This window comes from Symsagittifera roscoffensis, chromosome 2 (genome assembly GCF_963678635.1).
Source record: "Symsagittifera roscoffensis chromosome 2, txSymRosc1.1, whole genome shotgun sequence".
Classification (NCBI taxonomy): domain Eukaryota; kingdom Metazoa; phylum Xenacoelomorpha; order Acoela; family Convolutidae; genus Symsagittifera; species Symsagittifera roscoffensis.
Window position 1 is genome coordinate 56,366,064 of NC_087063.1, and position 23,323 is coordinate 56,389,386.

The 23,323-nt window shown below is 36.5% G+C and overlaps 1 protein-coding gene across 1 annotated transcript in view; it reads right to left on the bottom strand.

Annotated features, from left to right (window-relative positions):
- The window catches only part of LOC134839884 (UDP-glucose 4-epimerase-like), a 30,840-nt gene extending 8,115 nt beyond the window's left edge, over positions 1-22,725 (bottom strand). Inside the window, exon 1 of the mRNA XM_063855512.1 lies at positions 22,331-22,725. Coding sequence (XP_063711582.1) covers positions 22,331-22,523 — 193 coding nt within the window. The 5' untranslated portion in view covers positions 22,524-22,725. The remainder of the gene's footprint in view (positions 1-22,330) is intronic.
- Positions 22,726-23,323: the final 598 nt, after the last annotated feature.

The window sequence follows — 23,323 nt, forward strand, 5'->3', positions numbered from 1 at the left end:
ATCATTTTATTCGTTGTTAAGTTTTGCAGTTCTTCGGGATTCCGAGCAGTATCTACAATTGGTCGTTTACTTTTTGATTTGTAGAATTTTCCAAACGCATTATTTATAACTTGTTTGGAGAAATCCGGTGCAAGTTTTGTAGTAACTTTTTTTTGGAGCTCAGTGTTCCACTGAACATATGGCGCAATAAGTTTTTCTTGTCTCTAACTGCAGAAATCGATATATTTTTTCCATTTTCAAACCAAATGTGACACAAGGTATTAGGTAGTGTTTAGTATAGTTTTTCTTTGGAAAGAAGTTTTGTTTGAGCTTGGGCGTTGTTCTCACTTTATCTGAAACTTCCTTTTTTTCAACATGTCCAATTGAAGCTCACTGAGCCACATTTTCGACACAATATCTTTTGTTGTGGCAAGTGTTTAATCCAGATGGCCATCGTGCGGATAATCGGGGTGTAAAAGATCAACGTGCAAAAGGTATCCGATGTATCCGGTATAGTTACTTGGCCATCAAACTCGAATCAAATTTTTGCAAGAGGAAATTTATCCATAATCCCGCATTATATAAATTGTTCGCGTCTATCATTAAAAATTAAGTGCTCGGCTGTTTAGATTCGTATTTTTTCATAGATTTAATGTTGTTAAAAACAGAACTTTTTCAAAAACACTGACAATGCCTCACCTGATCATGTTTTCTGCCATATCCGAATTCTCCCTATCAGTGAGCAAATGGAGGTCAGCCTTGCATGTTTGCAAAAATGCATCCCCTGAGAGATTGCTAGCCGTAAAATATTGAGCGCAACCTAGCTTATTTGTTTCATTACACGCTCGTCTAATCTCTTCAAACACGCATGCAAGGATCAAGGCATCAGTCGTTAGAAACAAACCACTGTAGTCGCCCAAAGTCAGACAACCGAAACGAGTGTACACTAACCATGCATTTGGTATTCTTTTTCACTGATACTAACAGCAGCACCTCCCTGCAGCGTGTGGATCCACTTGTCCCGAGCAGGTAGTCCATCTAATGTAAATCTTGCATACCTGTCAACATACGAGTAAGGGAAGTAGCCTTTTTTGTCGAATCAATGCTTTAGGTTCTTCCGATCGGCTACCAAAGTGGTTATCTGGTAAGATTCTGAGCCAGTTCCTTTAGTGAGCTGTTCATAAACTTACAACTGTTTACAAAAAGGATTTCTTCGTAGACTTTTTTTTCGTTAGTGTACGATCTGATCCACACTTTGTTTGTCAATGAACCAAATTTTTCGTCATTGAGTGGAATGACCGAAAAGATTTTTCTGATTTAGTATCATGCAGACTCTTCAGTACATGGTGTCATCCGTAATTTCGGAGATTGTGGGCAAAGACAGGGGTGAAATGTATGGTACGTCTCACTAAGTTGCATCTGTTGTGAGCCCATCCGAGGAATGATCCATCGAAATGATTATGGTCCAATATTTGTGCGTTAGTTTTGGAAAACTCCTCTTAGCAATTCCAGAAAAAACTTGAGTAGTAAGTTTCTATTAATTTTAAGCCATCATACTAGTAGTTCTTCAACGAATGTGCAGCTAACCATTAGTCTTGATGTGCTTAGACACAGGTTTGCACCAACTAAAAAAATCGTAAAGAAAATCGTACAAGCTCTTGCGCTCTTGGTTTTCTGAGATAATCGTAGAAGCTTGCTTTCTTCTTTTCTCTACTCTGCATCGTACAAAGAGTAAGCGGGATATTGTTCCGCCGATGATACTCAGCAAGAAAAGAGTATTCAAAACATCTATCGTCTTCATAATTGCGAATGTTCAACAAAAAGTGTTTGTGTTTCAGAAGATCGGCTGGTAGTGGCAAGTACGATGAACACGTGATCGGCGCAGACTTTACCATTTGAAGGATAGGACAACCTTATCAATCCTGCGATTTCTCCAGTCGCTACAATGAGAAGCATATTTGATGGACAGTAGACACTTTTTGGTCAAAGCAATCATAAAATTGGTCCTGGGTCCATCCCTAAACTTCTACATTTCTTCTATGCCATCTGCTTTTTCTTTTTCAAAAGTTACTTCTGCCGACAACTGAGCTTTTTGAGGATCATACATAGTTTTTTGATGCATCAGTTCTTCGATATCGTCTCGCTCGCTTAGTCACGAATAGCGCAAGTATGTCCACTTCTTTCCATGGGCACTATCTCGTATAATCTAAGTGCTCCATCAAAAGATGTCAAAACAGGTTGTATAGAAGTGAGGATTTCTCGACAAACATCCCAAGCTGGCAGACTGCGTCCGCTTCGCATATGCGCAGATTACGCGCAATGTCTTTTTTGAACACATTCATGTCGCGTTGTCAATTTCTTCTTTGTTCAGACTCATCGATTGTTTTCTGACGCTCTACCACATGTTCCCAAAAGACACGAAGTGACTTAATCTCCAGTTCACAGTGACCACATATAGAGTCAATTTTGACAGCATCGATCTTGTGAACAGCCAGTGGCTCAGTTTCTCGGGTCGCTCAGTTTCTTTTGGCATAGATTACAAGGTACGACTTTTGTAGACATTGCGTGGTTGTTTGTTGAGAAACTTGAAATTTTGGACAGCAAGGTTTATAGTTCAAATGAAGCAGATACTGTTTTATAGATCAAAAGGATTTTAAAGTTTCCCGTTTGTTTCACGACTGCGATTAAAGCTGTTTAGAATTTTCAATCGTTTTCTAAACGTTTTCAATCATTTGCTTAAAAGCCAAACTAGGAGTGGCTTCTTAAGGTAAAGCTAAGAATAATAAAGCCGAGATGGTGCACACAAATTGCAAGCACTTACATCAAAGAAATCAACTTGAGCTTAGTTTATAAACTTATAAGTAGTCTCAAAAATCAACCAAATTTTCAGAGTTAACCAAGAAGATCCTAAACAAGTTTTGTAGCTTCAAAAAATACATCGGCACTCACTTCAAAAGAATTCACATGAGTGGGCCTAAACCCGGCATAGTGAAATGAAAGCCTTGCACCGAATGTGGTTAATCAACCATTGAGCTGTAAACATATCTCAGACTAGGAACGGCAGGGAGCGACTCCACGGTGATGATTGAAAGTCGTTACTGTAACGGATAGGCGGTTTTTGACGAAGAATTAAAAAAAATGATCAAATAATAATAAAAAAAATTTTTGATTAAATTGCAACTTGTTGTGCATTTTGTGGTAACTTTTAAATTTGATAGTTCTGATTAATGGCTGAAGCTAATTACTAAAATTGTTGTTTATGTTGTCCACCTATTGATGAACGCATAGAAGTGATAAACCACCATTTCAAACTTTTTTGAAAAAAAAACGGTTAGGGTTTTCCTATATCAAACTTCTAAAAATTGAAAAAACCACACGTCAGTTTGTTTTATTTTTTTTGTTCAAACTAATTTCATTCAGGGTTTGTTTTCAATGATTCAGGTACCTGTTTGGTCCTTTGCAGTGTTTCAGCTTTTGCTTTTATTGGTTTCCACTGCAGGGTGTTTGGGCCCTCGACTCAGTGGATTTGCAGTCCTTCAAGAACCACCAAACATCTTTTGAAACGTGACCGCTGAGTCTAAAGAAATTTGTTTCATCCAACTCTGAGCCCGTCTTCATAGCGAACGACACTTAGCCAACTATGATTATCAGCAATTTTTGAATATCTCAAAAATTACCTCTCAAAAAGCTTTGTATCATGTTACTGCGGGTTTCAACAGCCGTAATACCATTATAGCAACAGTATGAGTTGCAGTTCAACAAATCAATTTTTGACAGTTTATTTACAAAAAAAAGATGTGGATATATTTTTCTTCATGTTTCGGATTGGAAAAGAAACAACATGTTATGTGTTGCATATGATGGCCAACTTTCAGAAGCTAAAATTTTCACCTACTATTGTTCAAAACCAGGGGTATTTTGATACCAGTACTTGTTTTTAAACAAAAATTTAAGACTGTTGACTTTTTTCAAAAAACACAAAAAAATTTCAAAATTTATGTTTTTTGGAAGTCTTATTCTATCAAAGATTTCTGTAAAAATTACCAAGCAAACACTAACTGAGAAAAACAAATCCGGAACAAGACATAAACAAAGAATAAGTCTTAAAGATTTGAAAAAATATATATCAAACTAAATCAAGAACTTCCAAAGTGATGCACTTTCGGTGGAAACAAAGTTTTTGAGTTTTCAGAGATCTCTTATTTGCAGTTTGCGTTTTTCGGCGCATAGCAAGCCTTGATCGGCGACGTCGCAGATACTAAGTTTAGTGCAGTGGGACTTTGACTGCTAGAAGGAGAAGAAGAAGTCTGCTGCTGCTGTTGATTGATTGAAAAAACATCTGGTTCTATTGAAGTTTTGGGCGTCTGCTGGTCCACATCTTTTTCTATTGAATCTGGTGATTCAATCGACTCAATATTCCAGTAGGATTCTCGCTCTACTAAGTCTCTAATGGATCCTTCCTGGTTTTCGTAGAAAGGCATCGGTTGTCAATCGTACTCAAACAGTATTTTTTTCAGTAAGTGGGGTCTTGAATATCAGTGCGATCTAGCGCAGGTTAGTTTCCAGTCACACAACATCTCTCGAATACACGTTTTCTGCTCTGTATGAGGACAGAAATTTGATCTAGCAATAAATTGGAAAACATCAAGTGGTTTTTAGTGACCCATTCGTTGAATTCTCTGTTTCCTAGATCAAGATCGTTCAAAGGAGTTGCTTTTCCATGACGCATTTTTCTTTCCTGTTGAACCACTACTAAAGAATCTCTTGAATAAGTTTGGTATAAAATAGCGCTCTCAAGCGAATAATTAAAATGATTTGCAGTGGAGTTGCTATCATTGAAGTTTTTGTTCAGATTGATTTTGAGAGATTGAATGAAAATAGTGAATAGATCTAGTTTGAACTACCACTTTAAGTTTCGTTTTTGCTGTTGATCTTAAGTTTTTCAAATACCATAAATCTGGGTTTGTAAAATTTCAAAATGATTTTAGGGCTTATGCAATTAAAAGTAGAAAGGTGGAGGCTTTGAAGACCCAAATTTCAAGGAAACAGATTGGCGCCGTTTTTATCATATTCTCAGCACAATATCACATGAAGTTTTACACTTCAAGAGATAAAATGCATGCCGGCAGGGTAAAAAAGTTAAGATATATAAGCTAAAAGGCAAATTTGCCAGAAAGATTTGACATAAGTAACTAAAACTCATAAATTTCCAAATGCAAACAAATTAAAAGTCACACTGAAGCTTAAGGGATACCGTCAAACAAATCGCGCGAGTTTAGCTGTACGCCGGCTGGTTAAATCATTGATAAATTGTCTCTTGACTGATACGGTTGAATTGAACTACAGCTAATCAACTATTTATACGCTTGAAGGCGATACTGACTTTTTCGATGATTTTCGTGATCTTTCTTCCGGAGAAAAACGGATAGTCAGAGATGAAACAAAAACATTTGAAAAAACAGGCACCTATATTACACTGAAAATGTATTAAAAAGTGACAGAGAAGTGTTCAAAATTTATAAGGAAGTTATTTTGACGAGAAAAAAAACTTAGTTGATTCTTTAGCAGATAATTAATGAAAATAGAAAAAAATGATCAAAGCTTGGGGCTTTGATGATTTTTTTTTGAATAATATCTGCTGAAGAATCAAATTCAATGGTCGTCAAAGTAATTTCTTGATACAATTTGATCACTTCTTTGTCATTTTTTTCCTAAAAAAATTGTAAAAGAGTTACAACTTCCACAACAGGAAACGATAAATTTCAAAAAAGACGACACAAAGGAAAATGGTCGGTTCACTCCGAAAAAGATTGTAACAGTGAAAACGAAGACAATGAAGAAAATTATTCTAGCAAAAAAATTCGAGTGACAGTTATCAAAATGGTGGAGCAAGGTATAAAAAATTGCCGGATTTTTTGAAGCAGTCAACAAGATGACCTTAAAATGACCTTATTGTGCCTTGCATTCTTTTCTCCTATGAATCACTGATTATGGGGTGCAACAAATATCATCTACCAGGACCACTGATGGAAAATTTGAAAGTGGCTGTTTACGACAATTCGACTAACAAACTTAACACTGCCGGAACTTCGTTGCGAAAACGATTGCTGAAAATTTGCTTTGAATCACGGAAATGATCTTTTCGAACTCAAACTGACCTAAAAACTAATATAACAATTAAACTTTTTATTACAATTTTGAATAGAAATTTTGCTGCTGAGTTTTCAAAAATCATTCATATTACTTTGAATGGGTATGGTCACTTAGAGATTGATTCAATTACTTTTTTGTTAATTTTATAATGGAGAAAAAAATCAATTTTTGATTATTTTTTAAGAGCCGGATATATTACCAGCGGTATTGGTTCTAGCAAACAAAATCATGTTTTGGAAAAAATAGTCAAATATAAATCACAAAAAGAAGGCATCAGTATCACAAAATTAAAACATCATAGGTTAATCAAAACGCATCATGCCATTGTCGTTAAATTTGAAACCTATAGAGAATTTAGATGAAGTTAAAACATGAGCAATGTAAACACAAAAAGTCCACACAAGACTGAGTTAGCTGATTGGATTGGCTGATTCATCAGTATTTGGTTTCCCTCATTGTTAGAATGTCTCATATTTTTGTATACATATGGATAGTTGTGTAGGCCTTGTCCCAGAGGATCTGCGAAAAAAGATTTGAACACCAACTTGAGCAAACAGTAACCAATGAGTTCATGGCTGGTCTGAGTTTGATGCGTTCACTATCAAGACAATATTGTCTCGTTTCAAAATTGTATTAAATGCTAAGTTAGCGGAAAAAGGCCGCAAAATCGATGTTTTAAATGCTTGCATCGGTTAAGAAGCTCAGTAATCCGCAAATTGTCCAATTCAGTTTCTGATTCAAAATAATTTAGTGTAATTTTAGCTGTTTTTTTTTATCGGAACGCATGTAAACTGTTGATGAAAGTTCTCAAAAGAAAAGTATCTCTACAAATTATCCCAGCAGTACATCAAACTGCAGTTCTACTTAAATTGTGAAATTGGTCAGTTCAGGATGAATATATTGAGGTGAAATTTTGTGAGTAGATGTCAGATAAAACACCATAATACACCGATCGGGAGAATTAGCCAAACTGATTCCTTGACTATTGTTAACAAGAAAGTCTAGAGCTTCCATTGTGTTATACTATAATCTTTTGTTATAAGTCTTTGACACAGGAGTGCCTGCAATGCGTAGACCGATTCCGTAAACAATAATTTCGATCAGCTGAAACTTTGGAACGGGTCTGTTTGGTTAGTACTCAAGTATGCTGTTTTCGAGCTCATACCAAATCATTCGACTGGCTCTTTGGCAAAAACTTCGTCTTCTTGTCGCCAGTTTTGCACAACATTTGTGGCCAAAAAATTTTCTTGTAAAATTTCAATATAACTGTAATTTGCAGGTGTTTTCAACAGAGTTTTTTCTTCAGATGATAGTACAAATTATATTAATGTCATTTTGCGCTCATATTGGTTAACCTCACTGATCTGAACTTGGTGACGTTTATCTCGATGCAGGTGGAATTTGTGGGCTCTCAAAAGTAATGCGCTCTCAAAAGTTTGCGATGATTTGGTTCAATGCTGCAAGCTTAATCGTTTTTCACCTATCGATTAGTACCAATGACTCTAAGGAACGGTGCTTTGGTGTCACCCACAACCAGATAATGAATTATGTCCAAGTAGATAAACATTTTGGGTTCCAGCAGAGATATTAACAGTGTAGTCGGAGATGAGGTTTTGTGATGTGAGACTGCTATGGATATGACTAGTTTCTTTATAGCCGATATGGTAGCCCATTCTATCTTTTATAACTTGAAAACCTATAACACAAGGAGTTTGTGGGCTCTTGAAAGTAATGCGCTCTCAATAATGCATCCAATTTGAAAGATGTTTGGTATTGGGGTCGTTGCTATTGGGGTCGTTGCTCCCTCTTCTCGTTTGGTTTTTTGCGCTGCCCGTTCTCTTCCACTGTCTGCAACAGACCTTCTGATTCTGCGTATATTAATGCTTTTTGAGCTGGAACTTGTAGACGGTTTCTTGGGAGAAAAGAGGGGTGTAGATGTTGAATGGAAATTTGTGGAATCTCTGTTCCTTTGCTTTTGTTAAGCTTGTTCCGTATTCGTTGACTGAACCGCTACGTTGACATACTTGTTCATAACAATCTGTTCGTCAAGTTTGAGTGACCTCAAAATCAGTATAAAAGCAGGGCTGTAAAGTTTTTTAGTTTGTTGTTGTATACCAAAAAGTTTGATGCTTTAAGACCGGTTGGAAATTTATCAACGTGAAGATTTTCAATATCTTTATTTTGACTCGCTCTGACTTTTTAATAATTCAAGAACTTTTTTCGCTCGCTTTAGTTATAAGTCTTTGACACAGGAGTGCCTGCAATGCGTAGACCGATTCCGTAAACAATTATTTCGATCAGCTGAAACTTTGGAACGGGTCTGTTTGGTTAGTACTCAAGTATGCTGTTTTCGAGCTCATACCAAATCATTCGACTGGCTCTTTGGCAAAAACGTCGTCTTCTTGTCGCCAGTTTTGCACAACATTTGTGGCCAAAAAATTTTGTTGTAAAATTTCAATATAACTGTAATTTGCAGGTGTTTTCAACAGAGTTTTTTCTTCAGATGATAGTACAAATTATATTAATGTCATTTTGCGCTCATATTGGTTAACCTCACTGATCTGAACTTGGTGACGTTTATCTCGATGCAGGTGGAATTTGTGGGCTCTCAAAAGTAATGCGCTCTCAAAAGTTTGCGATGATTTGGTTCAATGCTGCAAGCTTAATCGTTTTTCACCTATCGATTAGTACCAATGACTCTAAGGAACGGTGCTTTGGTGTCACCCACAACCAGATAATGAATTATGTCCAAGTAGATAAACATTTTGGGTTCCAGCAGAGATATTAACAGTGTAGTCGGAGATGAGGTTTTGTGATGTGAGACTGCTATGGATATGACTAGTTTCTTTATAGCCGATATGGTAGCCCATTCTATCTTTTATAACTTGAAAACCTATAACACAAGGAGTTTGTGGGCTCTTGAAAGTAATGCGCTCTCAATAATGCATCCAATTTGAAAGATGTTTGGTATTGGGGTCGTTGCTATTGGGGTCGTTGCTCCCTCTTCTCGTTTGGTTTTTTGCGCTGCCCGTTCTCTTCCACTGTCTGCAACAGACCTTCTGATTCTGCGTATATTAATGCTTTTTGAGCTGGAACTTGTAGACGGTTTCTTGGGAGAAAAGAGGGGTGTAGATGTTGAATGGAAATTTGTGGAATCTCTGTTCCTTTGCTTTTGTTAAGCTTGTTCCGTATTCGTTGACTGAACCGCTACGTTGACATACTTGTTCATAACAATCTGTTCGTCAAGTTTGAGTGACCTCAAAATCAGTATAAAAGCAGGGCTGTAAAGTTTTTTAGTTTGTTGTTGTATACCAAAAAGTTTGATGCTTTAAGACCGGTTGGAAATTTATCAACTTGAAGATTTTCAATATCTTTATTTTGACTCGCTCTGACTTTTTAATAATTCAAGAACTTTTTTCGCTCGCTTTAGTTATAAGTCTTTGACACAGGAGTGCCTGCAATGCGTAGACCGATTCCGTAAACAATGATTTCGATCAGCTAAAATTTTGGAACGGGTCTGTTTGGTTAGTACTCAAGTATGCTGTTTTCGAGCTCATTACCAAATCATTCGACTGGCTCTTTGGCAAAAACGTCGTCTTCTTGTCGCCAGTTTTGCACAACATTTGTGGCCAAAAAATTTTGTTGTAAAAATTCAATATAACTGTAATTTGCATTTTTTTTTTGAATAATATCTGCTGAAGAATCAAATTCAATGGTCGTCAAAGTAATTTCTTGATACAATTTGATCACTTCTTTGTCATTTTTTCCTAAAAAAATTGTAAAAGAGTTACAACTTCCACAACAGGAAACGATAAATTTCAAAAAAGACGACACAAAGGAAAATGGTCGGTTCACTCCGAAAAAGATTGTAACAGTAAAAACGAAGACAATGAAGAAAATTATTCTAGCAAAAAAATTCGAGTGACTAGAATAAATTGAAAAATATCAGTTTTATGATTAAATTATCAAAATGGTGGAGCAAGGTATAAAAAATTGCCGGATTTTTTGAAGCAGTCAACAAGATGACCTTAAAATGACCTTATTGTGCCTTGCATTCTTTTCTCCTAGAAATCACTGATTATGGGGTGCAACAAATATCATCTACCAGGACCACTGATGGAAAATTTGAAAGTGGCTGTTTACGACAATTCGACTAACAAACTTAACACTGCCGGAACTTCGTTGCGAAAACGATTGCTGAAAATTTGCTTTGAATCACGGAAATGATCTTTTCGAACTCAAACTGACCTAAAAACTAATATAACAATTAAACTTTTTATTACAATTTTGAATAGAAATTTTGCTGCTGAGTTTTCAAAAATCATTCATATTACTTTGAATGGGTATGGTCGCTTAGAGATTGATTCAATTACTTTTTTGTTAATTTTATAATGGAGAAAAAAATCAATTTTTGATTATTTTTTAAGAGCCGGATATATTACCAGCGGTATTGGTTCTAGCAAACAAAATCATGTTTTGGAAAAAATAGTCAAATATAAATCACAAAAAGAAGGCATCAGTATCACAAAATTAAAACATCATAGGTTAAGCAAAACGCATCATGCCATTGTCGTTAAATTTGAAACCTATAGAGAATTTAGATGAAGTTAAAACATGAGCAATGTAAACACAAAAAGTCCACACAAGACTGAGTTAGCTGATTGGATTGGCTGATTCATCAGTATTTGGTTTCCCTCATTGTTAGAATGTCTCATATTTTTGTATACATATGGATAGTTGTGTAGGCCTTGTCCCAGAGGATCTGCGAAAAAAGATTTGAACACCAACTTGAGCAAACAGTAACCAATGAGTTCATGGCTGGTCTGAGTTTGATGCGTTCACTATCAAGACAATATTGTCTCGTTTCAAAATTGTATTAAATGCTAAGTTAGCGGAAAAAGGCCGCAAAATCGATGTTTTAAATGCTTGCATCGGTTAAGAAGCTCAGTAATCCGCAAATTGTCCAATTCAGTTTCTGATTCAAAATAATTTAGTGTAATTTTAGCTGTTTTTTTTTATCGGAACGCATGTAAACTGTTGATGAAAGTTCTCAAAAGAAAAGTATCTCTACAAATTATCCCAGCAGTACATCAAACTGCAGTTCTATTTAAATTGTGAAATTGGTCAGTTCAGGATGAATATATTGAGTTGAAATTTTGTGAGTAGATGTCAGATAAAACACCATAATACACCGATCGGGAGAATTAGCCAAACTGATTCCTTGACTATTGTTAACAAGAAAGTCTAGAGCTTCCATTGTGTTATACTATAATCTTTTGTTATAAGTCTTTGACACAGGAGTGCCTGCAATGCGTAGACCGATTCCGTAAACAATAATTTCGATCAGCTGAAACTTTGGAACGGGTCTGTTTGGTTAGTACTCAAGTATGCTGTTTTCGAGCTCATACCAAATCATTCGACTGGCTCTTTGGCAAAAACGTCGTCTTCTTGTCGCCAGTTTTGCACAACATTTGTGGCCAAAAAATTTTGTTGTAAAATTTCAATATAACTGTAATTTGCAGGTGTTTTCAACAGAGTTTTTTCTTCAGATGATAGTACAAATTATATTAATGTCATTTTGCGCTCATATTGGTTAACCTCACTGATCTGAACTTGGTGACGTTTATCTCGATGCAGGTGGAATTTGTGGGCTCTCAAAAGTAATGCGCTCTCAAAAGTTTGCGATGATTTGGTTCAATGCTGCAAGCTTAATCGTTTTTCACCTATCGATTAGTACCAATGACTCTAAGGAACGGTGCTTTGGTGTCACCCACAACCAGATAATGAATTATGTCCAAGTAGATAAACATTTTGGGTTCCAGCAGAGATATTAACAGTGTAGTCGGAGATGAGGTTTTGTGATGTGAGACTGCTATGGATATGACTAGTTTCTTTATAGCCGATATGGTAGCCCATTCTATCTTTTATAACTTGAAAACCTATAACACAAGGAGTTTGTGGGCTCTTGAAAGTAATGCGCTCTCAATAATGCATCCAATTTGAAAGATGTTTGGTATTGGGGTCGTTGCTATTGGGGTCGTTGCTCCCTCTTCTCGTTTGGTTTTTTGCGCTGCCCGTTCTCTTCCACTGTCTGCAACAGACCTTCTGATTCTGCGTATATTAATGCTTTTTGAGCTGGAACTTGTAGACGGTTTCTTGGGAGAAAAGAGGGGTGTAGATGTTGAATGGAAATTTGTGGAATCTCTGTTCCTTTGCTTTTGTTAAGCTTGTTCCGTATTCGTTGACTGAACCGCTACGTTGACATACTTGTTCATAACAATCTGTTCGTCAAGTTTGAGTGACCTCAAAATCAGTATAAAAGCAGGGCTGTAAAGTTTTTTAGTTTGTTGTTGTATACCAAAAAGTTTGATGCTTTAAGACCGGTTGGAAATTTATCAACGTGAAGATTTTCAATATCTTTATTTTGACTCGCTCTGACTTTTTAATAATTCAAGAACTTTTTTCGCTCGCTTTAGTTATAAGTCTTTGACACAGGAGTGCCTGCAATGCGTAGACCGATTCCGTAAACAATTATTTCGATCAGCTAAAATTTTGGAACGGTTCTGTTTGGTTAGTACTCAAGTATGCTGTTTTCGAGCTCATTACCAAAACATTCGACTGGCTCTTTGGCAAAAACGTCGTCGTCTTCTTGTCGCCAGTTTTGCACAACATTTGTGGCCAAAAAATTTTGTTGTAAAATTTCAATATAACTGTAATTTGCAGGTGTTTTCAACAGAGTTTTTTCTACAGATGATAGTACAAATTATATTAATGTCATTTTGCGCTCATATTGGTTAACCTCACTGATCTGAACTTGGTGACGTTTATCTCGATGCAAGTGGAATTTGTGGGCTCTCAAAAGTAATGCGCTCTCAAAAGTTTGCGATGATTTGGTTCAATGCTGCAAGCTTAATCGTTTTTCACCTATCGATTAGTAGCAATGACTCTAAGGAACGGTGCTTTGGTGTCACCCACAACCAGATAATGAATTATGTCTAAGTAGATAAACATTTTGGGTTCCAGCAGAGATATTAACAGTGTAGACGGAGATGAGGTTTTGTGATGTGAGACTGCTATGGATATGACTAGTTTCTTTATAGCCGATATGGTAGCCCATTCTATCTTTTATAACTTTAAAACCTATAACACTAGGAGTTTGTGGGCTCTTGAAAGTAATGCGCTCTCAATAATGCATCCAATTTGAAAGATGTTTGGTATTGGGGTCGTTGCTATTGGGGTCGTTGCTCCCTCTTCTCGTTTGGTTTTTTGCGCTGCCCGTTCTCTTCCACTGTCTGCAACAGACCTTCTGATTCTGCGTATATTAATGCTTTTTGAGCTGGAACTTGTAGACGGTTTCTTGGGAGAAAAGAGGGGTGTAGATGTTGAATGGAAATTTGTGGAATCTCTGTTCCTTTGCTTTTGTTAAGCTTGTTCCGTATTCGTTGACTGAACCGCTACGTTGACATACTTGTTCATAACAATCTGTTCGTCAAGTTTGAGTGACCTCAAAATCAGGGCTGTAAAGTTTTTTAGTTTGTTGTTGTATACCAAAAAGTTTGATGCTTTAAGACCGGTTGGAAATTTATCAACGTGAAGATTTTCAATATCTTTATTTTGACTCGCTCTGACTTTTTAATAATTCAAGAACTTTTTTCGCTCGCTTTAGTTATAAGTCTTTGACACAGGAGTGCCTGCAATGCGTAGACCGATTCCGTAAACAATGATTTCGATCAGCTAAAATTTTGGAACGGGTCTGTTTGGTTAGTACTCAAGTATGCTGTTTTCGAGCTCATTACCAAATCATTCGACTGGCTCTTTGGCAAAAACGTCGTCGTCTTCTTGTCGCCAGTTTTGCACAACATTTGTGGCCAAAAAATTTTGTTGTAAAATTTCAATATAACTGTAATTTGCAGGTGTTTTCAACAGAGTTTTTTTTACAGATGATAGTACAAATTATATTAATGTCATTTTGCGCTCATATTGGTTAACCTCACTGATCTGAACTTGGTGACGTTTATCTCGATGCAAGTGGAATTTGTGGGCTCTCAAAAGTAATGCGCTCTCAAAAGTTTGCGATGATTTGGTTCAATGCTGCAAGCTTAATCGTTTTTCACCTATCGATTAGTAGCAATGACTCTAAGGAACGGTGCTTTGGTGTCACCCACAACCAGATAATGAATTATGTCCAAGTAGATAAACATTTTGGGTTCCAGCAGAGATATTAACAGTGTAGACGGAGATGAGGTTTTGTGATGTGAGACTGCTGTGGATATGACTAGTTTCTTTATAGCCGATATGGCAGCCCATTCTATCTCTTATAACTTTAAAACCTATAACACTAGGAATTTGTGGGCTCTCAAAAGTAATGCGCTCTCAAAAATGCATCCAATTTGAAAGATGTTTGGTATTGGGGTCGTTGCTATTGGGGTCGTTGCTCCCTCTTCTCGTTTGGTTTTTGCGCTGCCCGTTCTCTTCCACTGTCTGCAACAGACCTTCTGATTCTGCGTATATTAATGCTTTTTGAGCTGGAACTTGTAGACGGTTCTTGGGAGAAAAGGGGGGTGTGGAATCTCTGTTTCTTTGCTTTTTTTAAGCTTGTTCCGTATTCGTTGACTGAACCGCTACATTGACATACTTGTTCATAACAATCTGTTCGTCAAGTTTGAGTGACCTCAAAATCAGTATAAAAGCAGGGCTTGAAAGTTTTTTAGTTTGTTGTTGTACACCAAAAAGTTTGATGCTTTAAGACCGGTTGGAAATTTATCAACGTGAAGTTTTTCAATATCTTTATTTTGACTTGCTCTGACTTTTTATTAATTCAAGAACTTTTTTCGCTCGCTTTAGTTATAAGTCTTTGACACAGGAGTGCCTGCAATGCGTAGACCGATTCCGTAAACAATGATTTCGATCAGCTGAACTTTTGGAACGGGTCTGTTTGGTTAGTACTCAAGTATGCTGTTTTCGAGCTCATTACCAAATCATTCGACTGGCTCTTTGGCAAAAACGTCGTCTTCTTGTCGCCAGTTTTGCACAACAGTTGTGGCCAAAAATTTTCGTTGTAAAATTTCAATTCAACTGTAATTTGCAGGTGTTTTCAACAGAGTTTTTTCTACAGATGTTAGTACAAATTATATTAATTTCATTTTGCGCTCATATAGGTTAACCTCACTGATCTGACTTGGTGACGTTTATCTCGATGCTTAGAAATAATTACGAAATCATTAGAAGATCGTTACCGTTTGAAAACTCGGTCTCAATGAAAACCTTATGGGCATAATTGGCATTAGTTTATGAAATTTTTTGCTCCATTCAGGGATATTGTGCATTCGGAAAATGAAGATGAGGTGGACTACTAACCAAATATGGGGTATCTCATTGTGATATCTCTGCAGCATGAGTTCGCACTACATTACCATGATTTTGGACAATGCGTGCTACAATCTACAAGCACGTTCGTTGAAGTTCGATGAAGTTGTTTCTATCTCCTAAAACTTCAATTTCGAGCATGGGACCATCAGATGAATAAGATGGACCAACTACTTGAGTGAATACATTTTCAAATGTAACGATTAGAGCTTTTCAAATAATTCGAATGAGCTCTGAGTTGCTGCAGTTGGTAATAAACTAGGAAGCAATTCGTATTTTGGTTTAAAAAAGTGAAGCGACTTCTCAGTGGAGTTCGTTCCATTGGATTGAGACCTTTTTTTTTTCTTACCGTTGTTTTTGTTGCCGACTTCTTTTTCCCGCTCATACGGGACTTGCTGCGTCCAGCTCCAACCTACTTTTTAATTCTGTTTTTCACTGTGTTTTTAAGGCTTGTTTCGACTTTTCCTTACTGGTTGCTACATTTATTAGTTTTGGTGCTGCTTGATTAAGTACTTCTTTTCCAAAACCTTTTGCTCCTGATACTAAAAACTTCCGAGCTAACGGAATTGCTACTAGTCCAATACCCAAATCCACAACACCGACGCCACCTTCCTGCAGTCTGTAATGTCCCGAGAAGTGAGGCATGGTCGCTTGACTATGCTAGTACGCCTCCAAAACCCTAATCAGAAAACTTCTGAAAATTTAAATCCAAAATTAAATATTCTCCTCCTCCTCGAAAAGATGCAAGTCTACCGGTTTCTGTTCGTTAGTTTACCGCAACGCTCTGGATTTTATTCACGAGGAGTTTATTATAATCTATGATGCTAAAAAGTTTGCGATGATTTGGTTCAATGCTGCAAGCTTAATCGTTTTTCACCTATCGGTTAGTACCAATGACTCTAAGGAATGGTGCTTTGGTGTCACCCACAACCAGATAATGAATTATGTCCATGTAGTTAAACATTTTGGGTTCCAGCAGAGATATTAACAGTGTAGACGGAGATGAGGTTTTGTGATGTGAGACTGCTGTGGATATGACTAGTTTCTTTATAGCCGATATGGCAGCCCATTCTATCTCTTATAACTTTAAAACCTATAACACTAGGAATTTGTGGGCATCAAAAGTAATGCGCTCTCAATAATGCAAACAATCTGAAAGATGTTTGGTATTGGGGTCGTTGCTATTGGGGTCGTTGCTCCCTCTTCTCGTTTGGTTTTTTGCGCTGCCCGTTTTCTTCCACTGTCTGCAACAGACCTTCTGATTCTGCGTATATTAATGCTTTTTAAGCTGGAACTTGTAGACGGTTTCTTGGGAGAAAAGAGGGGTGTAGATGTTGAATGGGAATTTGTGGAGTCTCTGTTCCTTTGCTTTTGTTAAGCTTGTTCCGTATTCGTTGACTGAACCGCTACGTTGACATACTTGTTCATAACAATCTGTTCGTCAAGTTTGAGTGACCTCAAAATCATTATAAAAGCAGGGTTGTAAAGTTTTTTAGTTTGTTGTTGTTTACCAAAAAGTTTGATGCTTTAAGACCGGTTGGAAATTTGTCACCGTGAAGTTTTTCAATAACTTTATTTTGACTCGCTCTGATTTTTTATAAATTCAAGAACTTTTTTCGCTCGCTTTAGTTATAAGTCTTTGACACATGAGTGCCTGCAATGCGTAGACTGATTCCGTAAACAATGATTTTGATCAGCTGAAACTTTGGAACGGGTCTGTTTGGTTAGTACTCAAGTATGCTGTTTTCGAGCTCATTACCAAATCATTCGACTGGCTCTTTGGCAAAAACGTCGTCTTCTTGTCGCCAGTTTTGCACAACAGTTGTGGCCAAAAAATTTTGTTGTAAAATTTCAATATAACTGTAATTTGCGGGTGTTTTTAACAGAGTTTTTTCTACAGATGATAGTACAAATTATATTACTGTCATTTTGCGCTCATATAGGTTAACCTCACTGATCTCAACTTGGTGACGTTTATCTCGATGCTCAGAAATTATAACGAAATCATTAAAAGATCGTCTCAGAGAAAATTTAGTTTTAACACCTCTGATAACAAATTTTCGCATGATAAGAACTCGCAAGCAATTTCTACCAAATAAACGGAATGTTCTTGATGCAGCTACGATTCGCTTACCTTCGGCGACTTCTTCAGCTCGCCCATTAGCACCACCAAAACCTGATGAAAAATCTTTATACTAAAAACCTTGACAAGCAAGCCATGTTTTCGTTGCATCATTACCGTTTGAAAACTCGGTCTCAATGAAAACCTTATGGGCATAATTGGCATTAGTTTATGAAATTTTTTGCTCCATTCAGGGATATTGTGCATTCGGAAAATGAAGATGAGGTGGACTACTAACCAAATATGGGGTATCTCATTGTGCTATCTCTGCAGCATGAGTTCGCACTACATTACCATGATTTTGGACAATGCGTGCTACAATCTACAAGCACGTTCGTTGAAGTCCGATGAAGTTGTTTCTATCTCCTAAAACTTCAATTTCGAGCATGGGACCATCAGGTGAATAAGATGGACCAATTACTTGAGTGAATACATTTTCAAATGTATCGATTGGAGCTTTTCAAATAAATCGAATGAGCTCTGAGTTGCTGCAGTTGGTAATAAATTAGGAGGCAATTTGTATTTTGGTTTAAAAAAGTGAAGCGACTTCTCAGTAAAGTTCGTTCCATTGGAATGAGATCTTTTTTTTTACCGTTGTTTTTGTTGCCGACTTCTTTTTCCAGCTCATACGGGACTTGCTGCGTCCAGCTCCAACCTACTTTTTAATTCTATTTCTCACTGTGTTGTTTAAGGCTTGTTTCGACTTTTCCTTACTGGTTGCTACATTTATTAGTTTTGGTGCTGCTTGATTAAGTACTTCTTTTCCAATACCTTTTGCTCCTGATACTATAAATTTCCGAGCTAACGGAAGTGCTACTAGTCCAATACCCAAATCCACAACACCGACGCCACTTTCCTGCAGTCTGTAATGTCCCGAGAAGTGAGGCAATGTCGCTTGATGTTGACCCCTAAATGTTGATGCATTTAGGGGTCCCAAAAGGTTCAAATATGATAGTTGTGGTTACGTATGTTTGATGGAATTGTCAAGCAAAATACGTATTGCATGTGGTTGATCTCTGATATACATATGCTTCGGAATTAGAAGAGATCCTTCTGCTGCCATTTCTACGCTGTCAAGTACTTGACTCAAAAATAAAGTATATGTCTGATCAGATTGAGTCCTTGTTTGCTCAGTATAAAAGCTCATTCCTTTTCAGGTTTCGTTTTTGGATTGATTAAAAGTTTGTATGCTCTTTCGAATTCATTGAGGTTTTGGTATACTGACATGCACATTACAGTTGACTACATTGAGCAAGCACTCACAATCAACTGATATTTTTGACTATTTGATGTTTTGTTTTTTGAATGAAGCCTCGTGGTTGAGTTGGGTTCAATTGCACCATGTGCTGCAGAATTGATACTTTTTTGGGTTTTTTTGTAATGGCTGTCACTTCTGTCTTATCTAAACTAAATAGGAAATTGACGGTCCAGATGGTATTATTTTTGAACACTCCCTGAGACAGTCTGATGTTCGGCGCTCTAAATCTATTTTTAGATGTCCGAAGCTGTCCTTTGTAGCCAGTTCTTCCATTTGTCGTATGAGTTTAGGTAATTTAGGTTGCCTTCCGAGTTGATCAAGTTGCTGAATATCACGAGGTGATTTGAATAAAATGATGTGAGTTGTATTCAAGTCAATAGCTCGTGACCATCGGCTTTGTTGGAATTAATTATATTTAACATAAATAACATCTAAGACCTTGTGTCTTCCTGTTAATTCTAGTTTAACTAATTCTTTATCATTGTATATTCCTCGCATGAGTCATCAAACACTAACAGAATGTTTTCAAGGTTTCTCAAACAATCAAATCAGTCACACTTCGTAAACTCTATTTGAATTCTGCGAGCGTTTAACTCGTCCCTAAAAACAGGTTGAATATCTTTATGAAAAATAAAACTCTTTCAATTTCGGGACAAAAGGTTCTTCCTCCGCTCAATAGACTGAAACTCAACTCTGTTTTTCTGGATGCCGAAGGTCCTACAACTGCCATAAACAGTCTTGCCGACGTATCAATAATTTTATTCAGCAGCAGGTTTGGTAGCAGTACCCAACTGAACCAGACAATTTTGTAAACCAAACTGATGTTTCCTTACAGCGTATTTGCGTCCAAGAAATTTTCTAGAAACAAAAAGAAGGTAAAAATGAAATCACTTGAGACATAAAAACCATTTCTGATCTTGGGACGGTAACATCATTACAAAACTTCCAAGATTTTTGTTCAGTGTTTCTTTGATCATAAACAAAATCAATAATTATAGTCGCATTAGGTTCATCATTGCTAATTCACACATTCAGCTGTTCATTTTATATTTCTTTATCTAGTTCTCTCTGACTCTCTATCTATAACACCCAGTTCTTATTGAGAAAAAAAGATATGATAATTCTTTAACTATGAAGGTTTTTTTTAGCGAAATCCTTCCAAATCTATCACGACTGATCGTTCACTCAACATTCTAACAATTGATACAGTTCTGATCTGGTTAGTTTGACAAATAAACAGAAAAAATACTGCTTGAATGACCCATTAGAATGCTGTTACACTTCCAGGGTAGCATACAGCAGTAACTGGGACCTGTGTTGTAAACAAAACCTGCAGCATCACGAAAAATTGCATGCAGACCTCATTTTTTTTGAACCTTTTTAATAATTGTTCAAGGAAAAGTCTTCTATGCCAAAAACAACTCCATTTGGTCTAAGTTTGATGGCTACATAATATTTTAAATCATTTTTTTTAGAAAAGAAAAACAAAAAACACGCGCCAGAAAATAATTTCCACGGTCGGAATTTTTCAGAAAGGTTTTTTTTTCACAGTCAAATAATTCTCATGAATGATTTCCAAGTCCGCTTAGGTATATCTACGTTTTTCCAATTTCATTTGCTATTTGCTGATATATACAACTCGGTGATATAAATTTGATCAGACCATCAGCCTTTTTTAAAACATTTTGTTCTTACAATAACTATTTTTTCAATCTGTGCTTTTTTCAATCAGTTAGTGTCAAAGTCGAGCAAGAAGTCAAATAAGTTTTTAGAATATCATTTGACAAATGAACCGTTTTTTCAAGTTTTCTTTTTGCATAGATAGAGCAAAGTTCCAAATCAAACTAAAAGTTTCTAGACTGGTTGATAATAACACGCTGAAATATGAACTGTCAAAATCAAGGGAAAACATGCACCAACCGGAACTGAATTCCATTCCTGTTTCCATAGAGTGCCAGGGAAAAAACGAAATTTAACCACCCTTAAAACATATGTGCCCAAAAAAGTAGGAGTTTTAACCAATTTGGGGATTTAAAAAGGTCATTGCAACGGAACATCGGAAAAAAAAGAGAGAGCAAAAGCGGTCATTTTGTTAGCCACTTTTACACTACCACTCCAGTCGCACCGAAAGTTCCGAGCACAGCCAAACTGTGCACTGGATAGGCGCACAATCTGGTGTGTGCATTATTCTGGATTCCAGAGAATTTTTTGAAATTGTTCCAAAACTTAGAACATTTCCGTGAATTCCGCGTTCGAATATCTGTAAAGTTATTTTTGTGGGCACTAGTTTTGATTCGGATTCCGCTACGAATGAATATAGGTAGATGTTCCCGATTTCGCAACCGTAAGCGGACTCCCCAAATGTAAGAGAATTCCGCAAATTTATGCGGATTCTGCCTTCAATTTGTGGAGTCCACTTAAAATTTGCGGATTCCACTAACAGTTGCGGATTCCATGACAGCTCAAGTTTACTAAATACGTAAAATAATTTTTGTTTGTGGATTCTACAAAGTGTTCCGGATTCCTCAATTTTTGTTGCGCATTCCACATATTTTGTTGCGGATTCCGCAAAGTTGCCTGTTTTTGGAGAGATTTTTAGCAATACAGTATTTTAGGTGTTTGTATCTGGAATCCAAAACAGCACTGAAGATAAAATACAAGTATCAACGTTGCGATCTCCGCAAGTGTTCAGTTGTTTGGCCTGTCGCGGAATCCTCTTACAATCCAAAAAACGCACAGTTTAGTCTCGTAATGTTTTTTCTTTTGTTTTTGTCAATTCTGAAGTGTTTGTGGTTTTGATTGCAGGGAGAAAGTTAAAAGTAAGCTTGCCAATTTTGTTAAAATCAGCAAAAAAATTCCAATACGAAGACCAAAAGATAATAACTACTTGTGCAATAAAATTAAACTCCTCGTATTAATCTGAAATCCAAATCATAACCCAAAAGGGCTTAGACTATACTAGTGAGGCATAAATGATTTTGGTACTAAGATCTCGTGAAAAACAAACTATCAAGTGGAGCGTTAGTCAATCGAAAGGTGTGACGTAGGAGGCTCACAATGAGCCGTATTCGTTGCTTCAGGTTGAGGCAACAATACACAGCCCAAAAACACCCAAAAAATTGCATATATAGTTCTTGAACAGTGGCACAACAGTGATTCTCCGTAATGAGCTGAACATAGCTCGTATGTTGGTTCTTTCTCTTGCGGATTATGAAGAAGTAAAATATTATTTTTTCTCACTTTCTTCTGAAGTTATTTGAAAGCGATTCGAAACTTTTCAATGTTTTTATTCGACAAAAAATGAAAAAAACCAAATCCTCCATGAGAGTTTGCAAGAACTAAATTTTACTGCTTAAACTTTTTTAAAAAAATAAACGTTCGAAATACATCAGCATAAATATATGATCGAAGACCTAAATTTTTTTTGAAGATCGTAATATATATATACTGACTGGCAATGTATGAGTTTGAGCAGTTGTCAACGACGACCACTTGTAAGCCCTTGACCAGAAGCTCCAAGGTCACAATTGAGCCGATAAATCCAGCACCCCCAGTCACCAGAATGCATGTCCCTTCTCCAAAATCCCCTCCACCTCTCCCTTCACCATTGACTACTCTAGTTCCATTCGCGATACGGGAAGACATTTATTCAATTCTTCCGTTTCTTCTTCTGTTAAGTGGAGGCCTTATATGAGTTTCTGATGTTGGTTTGATTATACAATGCCGACTGGTCTGATGCTGACTTGGTTATTTTCAAGTTTGGTATAAAGATAAATGTTTTATTTTGTACATAAAATTTTTACTGCTTCAGACTTATAAGACTTATGTATGCTACTTTTTAAAACTTGAATAAACTCGAACTTGCTCTTGATTAAGTATATAAACCAGCTGAAGTATAAACCAGCCGAAATGAAAACCAACCGAAAATGCGAAGAGTATGTAAGCCAGCACAAAAAGTTACATCATTTGATTGAATTTGCATAACTTTCTTAGCTGATATGTAACTATTACATAATACTACGTGTTTTTGGCTGGTTGACTTTTGGCCTGGTTTATACTTTGGCTTATTCATATACCACCAAAATAAGCTGGAAGTGCTGAATCCGCTATACATTTGTATCAAATTGATTAAAAACACCCCGGGTTGACGTCCAGAGAAGAAAAATGCTTATCATACAGTTTCATATGTGAAGTCTATGGAAAAATGCTTATCATAGAAAATTCATACAAAATTTAAAAAGTGTTTTAAAAATTTTTAATGATACTTTTTGGTCTAATTGCCTCTTTTCAAGCTTTCTGGTCATTAAAAAATGATTTAAAATATTTTATTAAAAATGCTTTTCATACAGTTTTTATGTATGAAAATTACAAGATATTCAATTTGTCATTGAAAAAATAAAATTTTTTAAAAATCACTAAAAAACGTGTCTGGGTAACAAACTTCA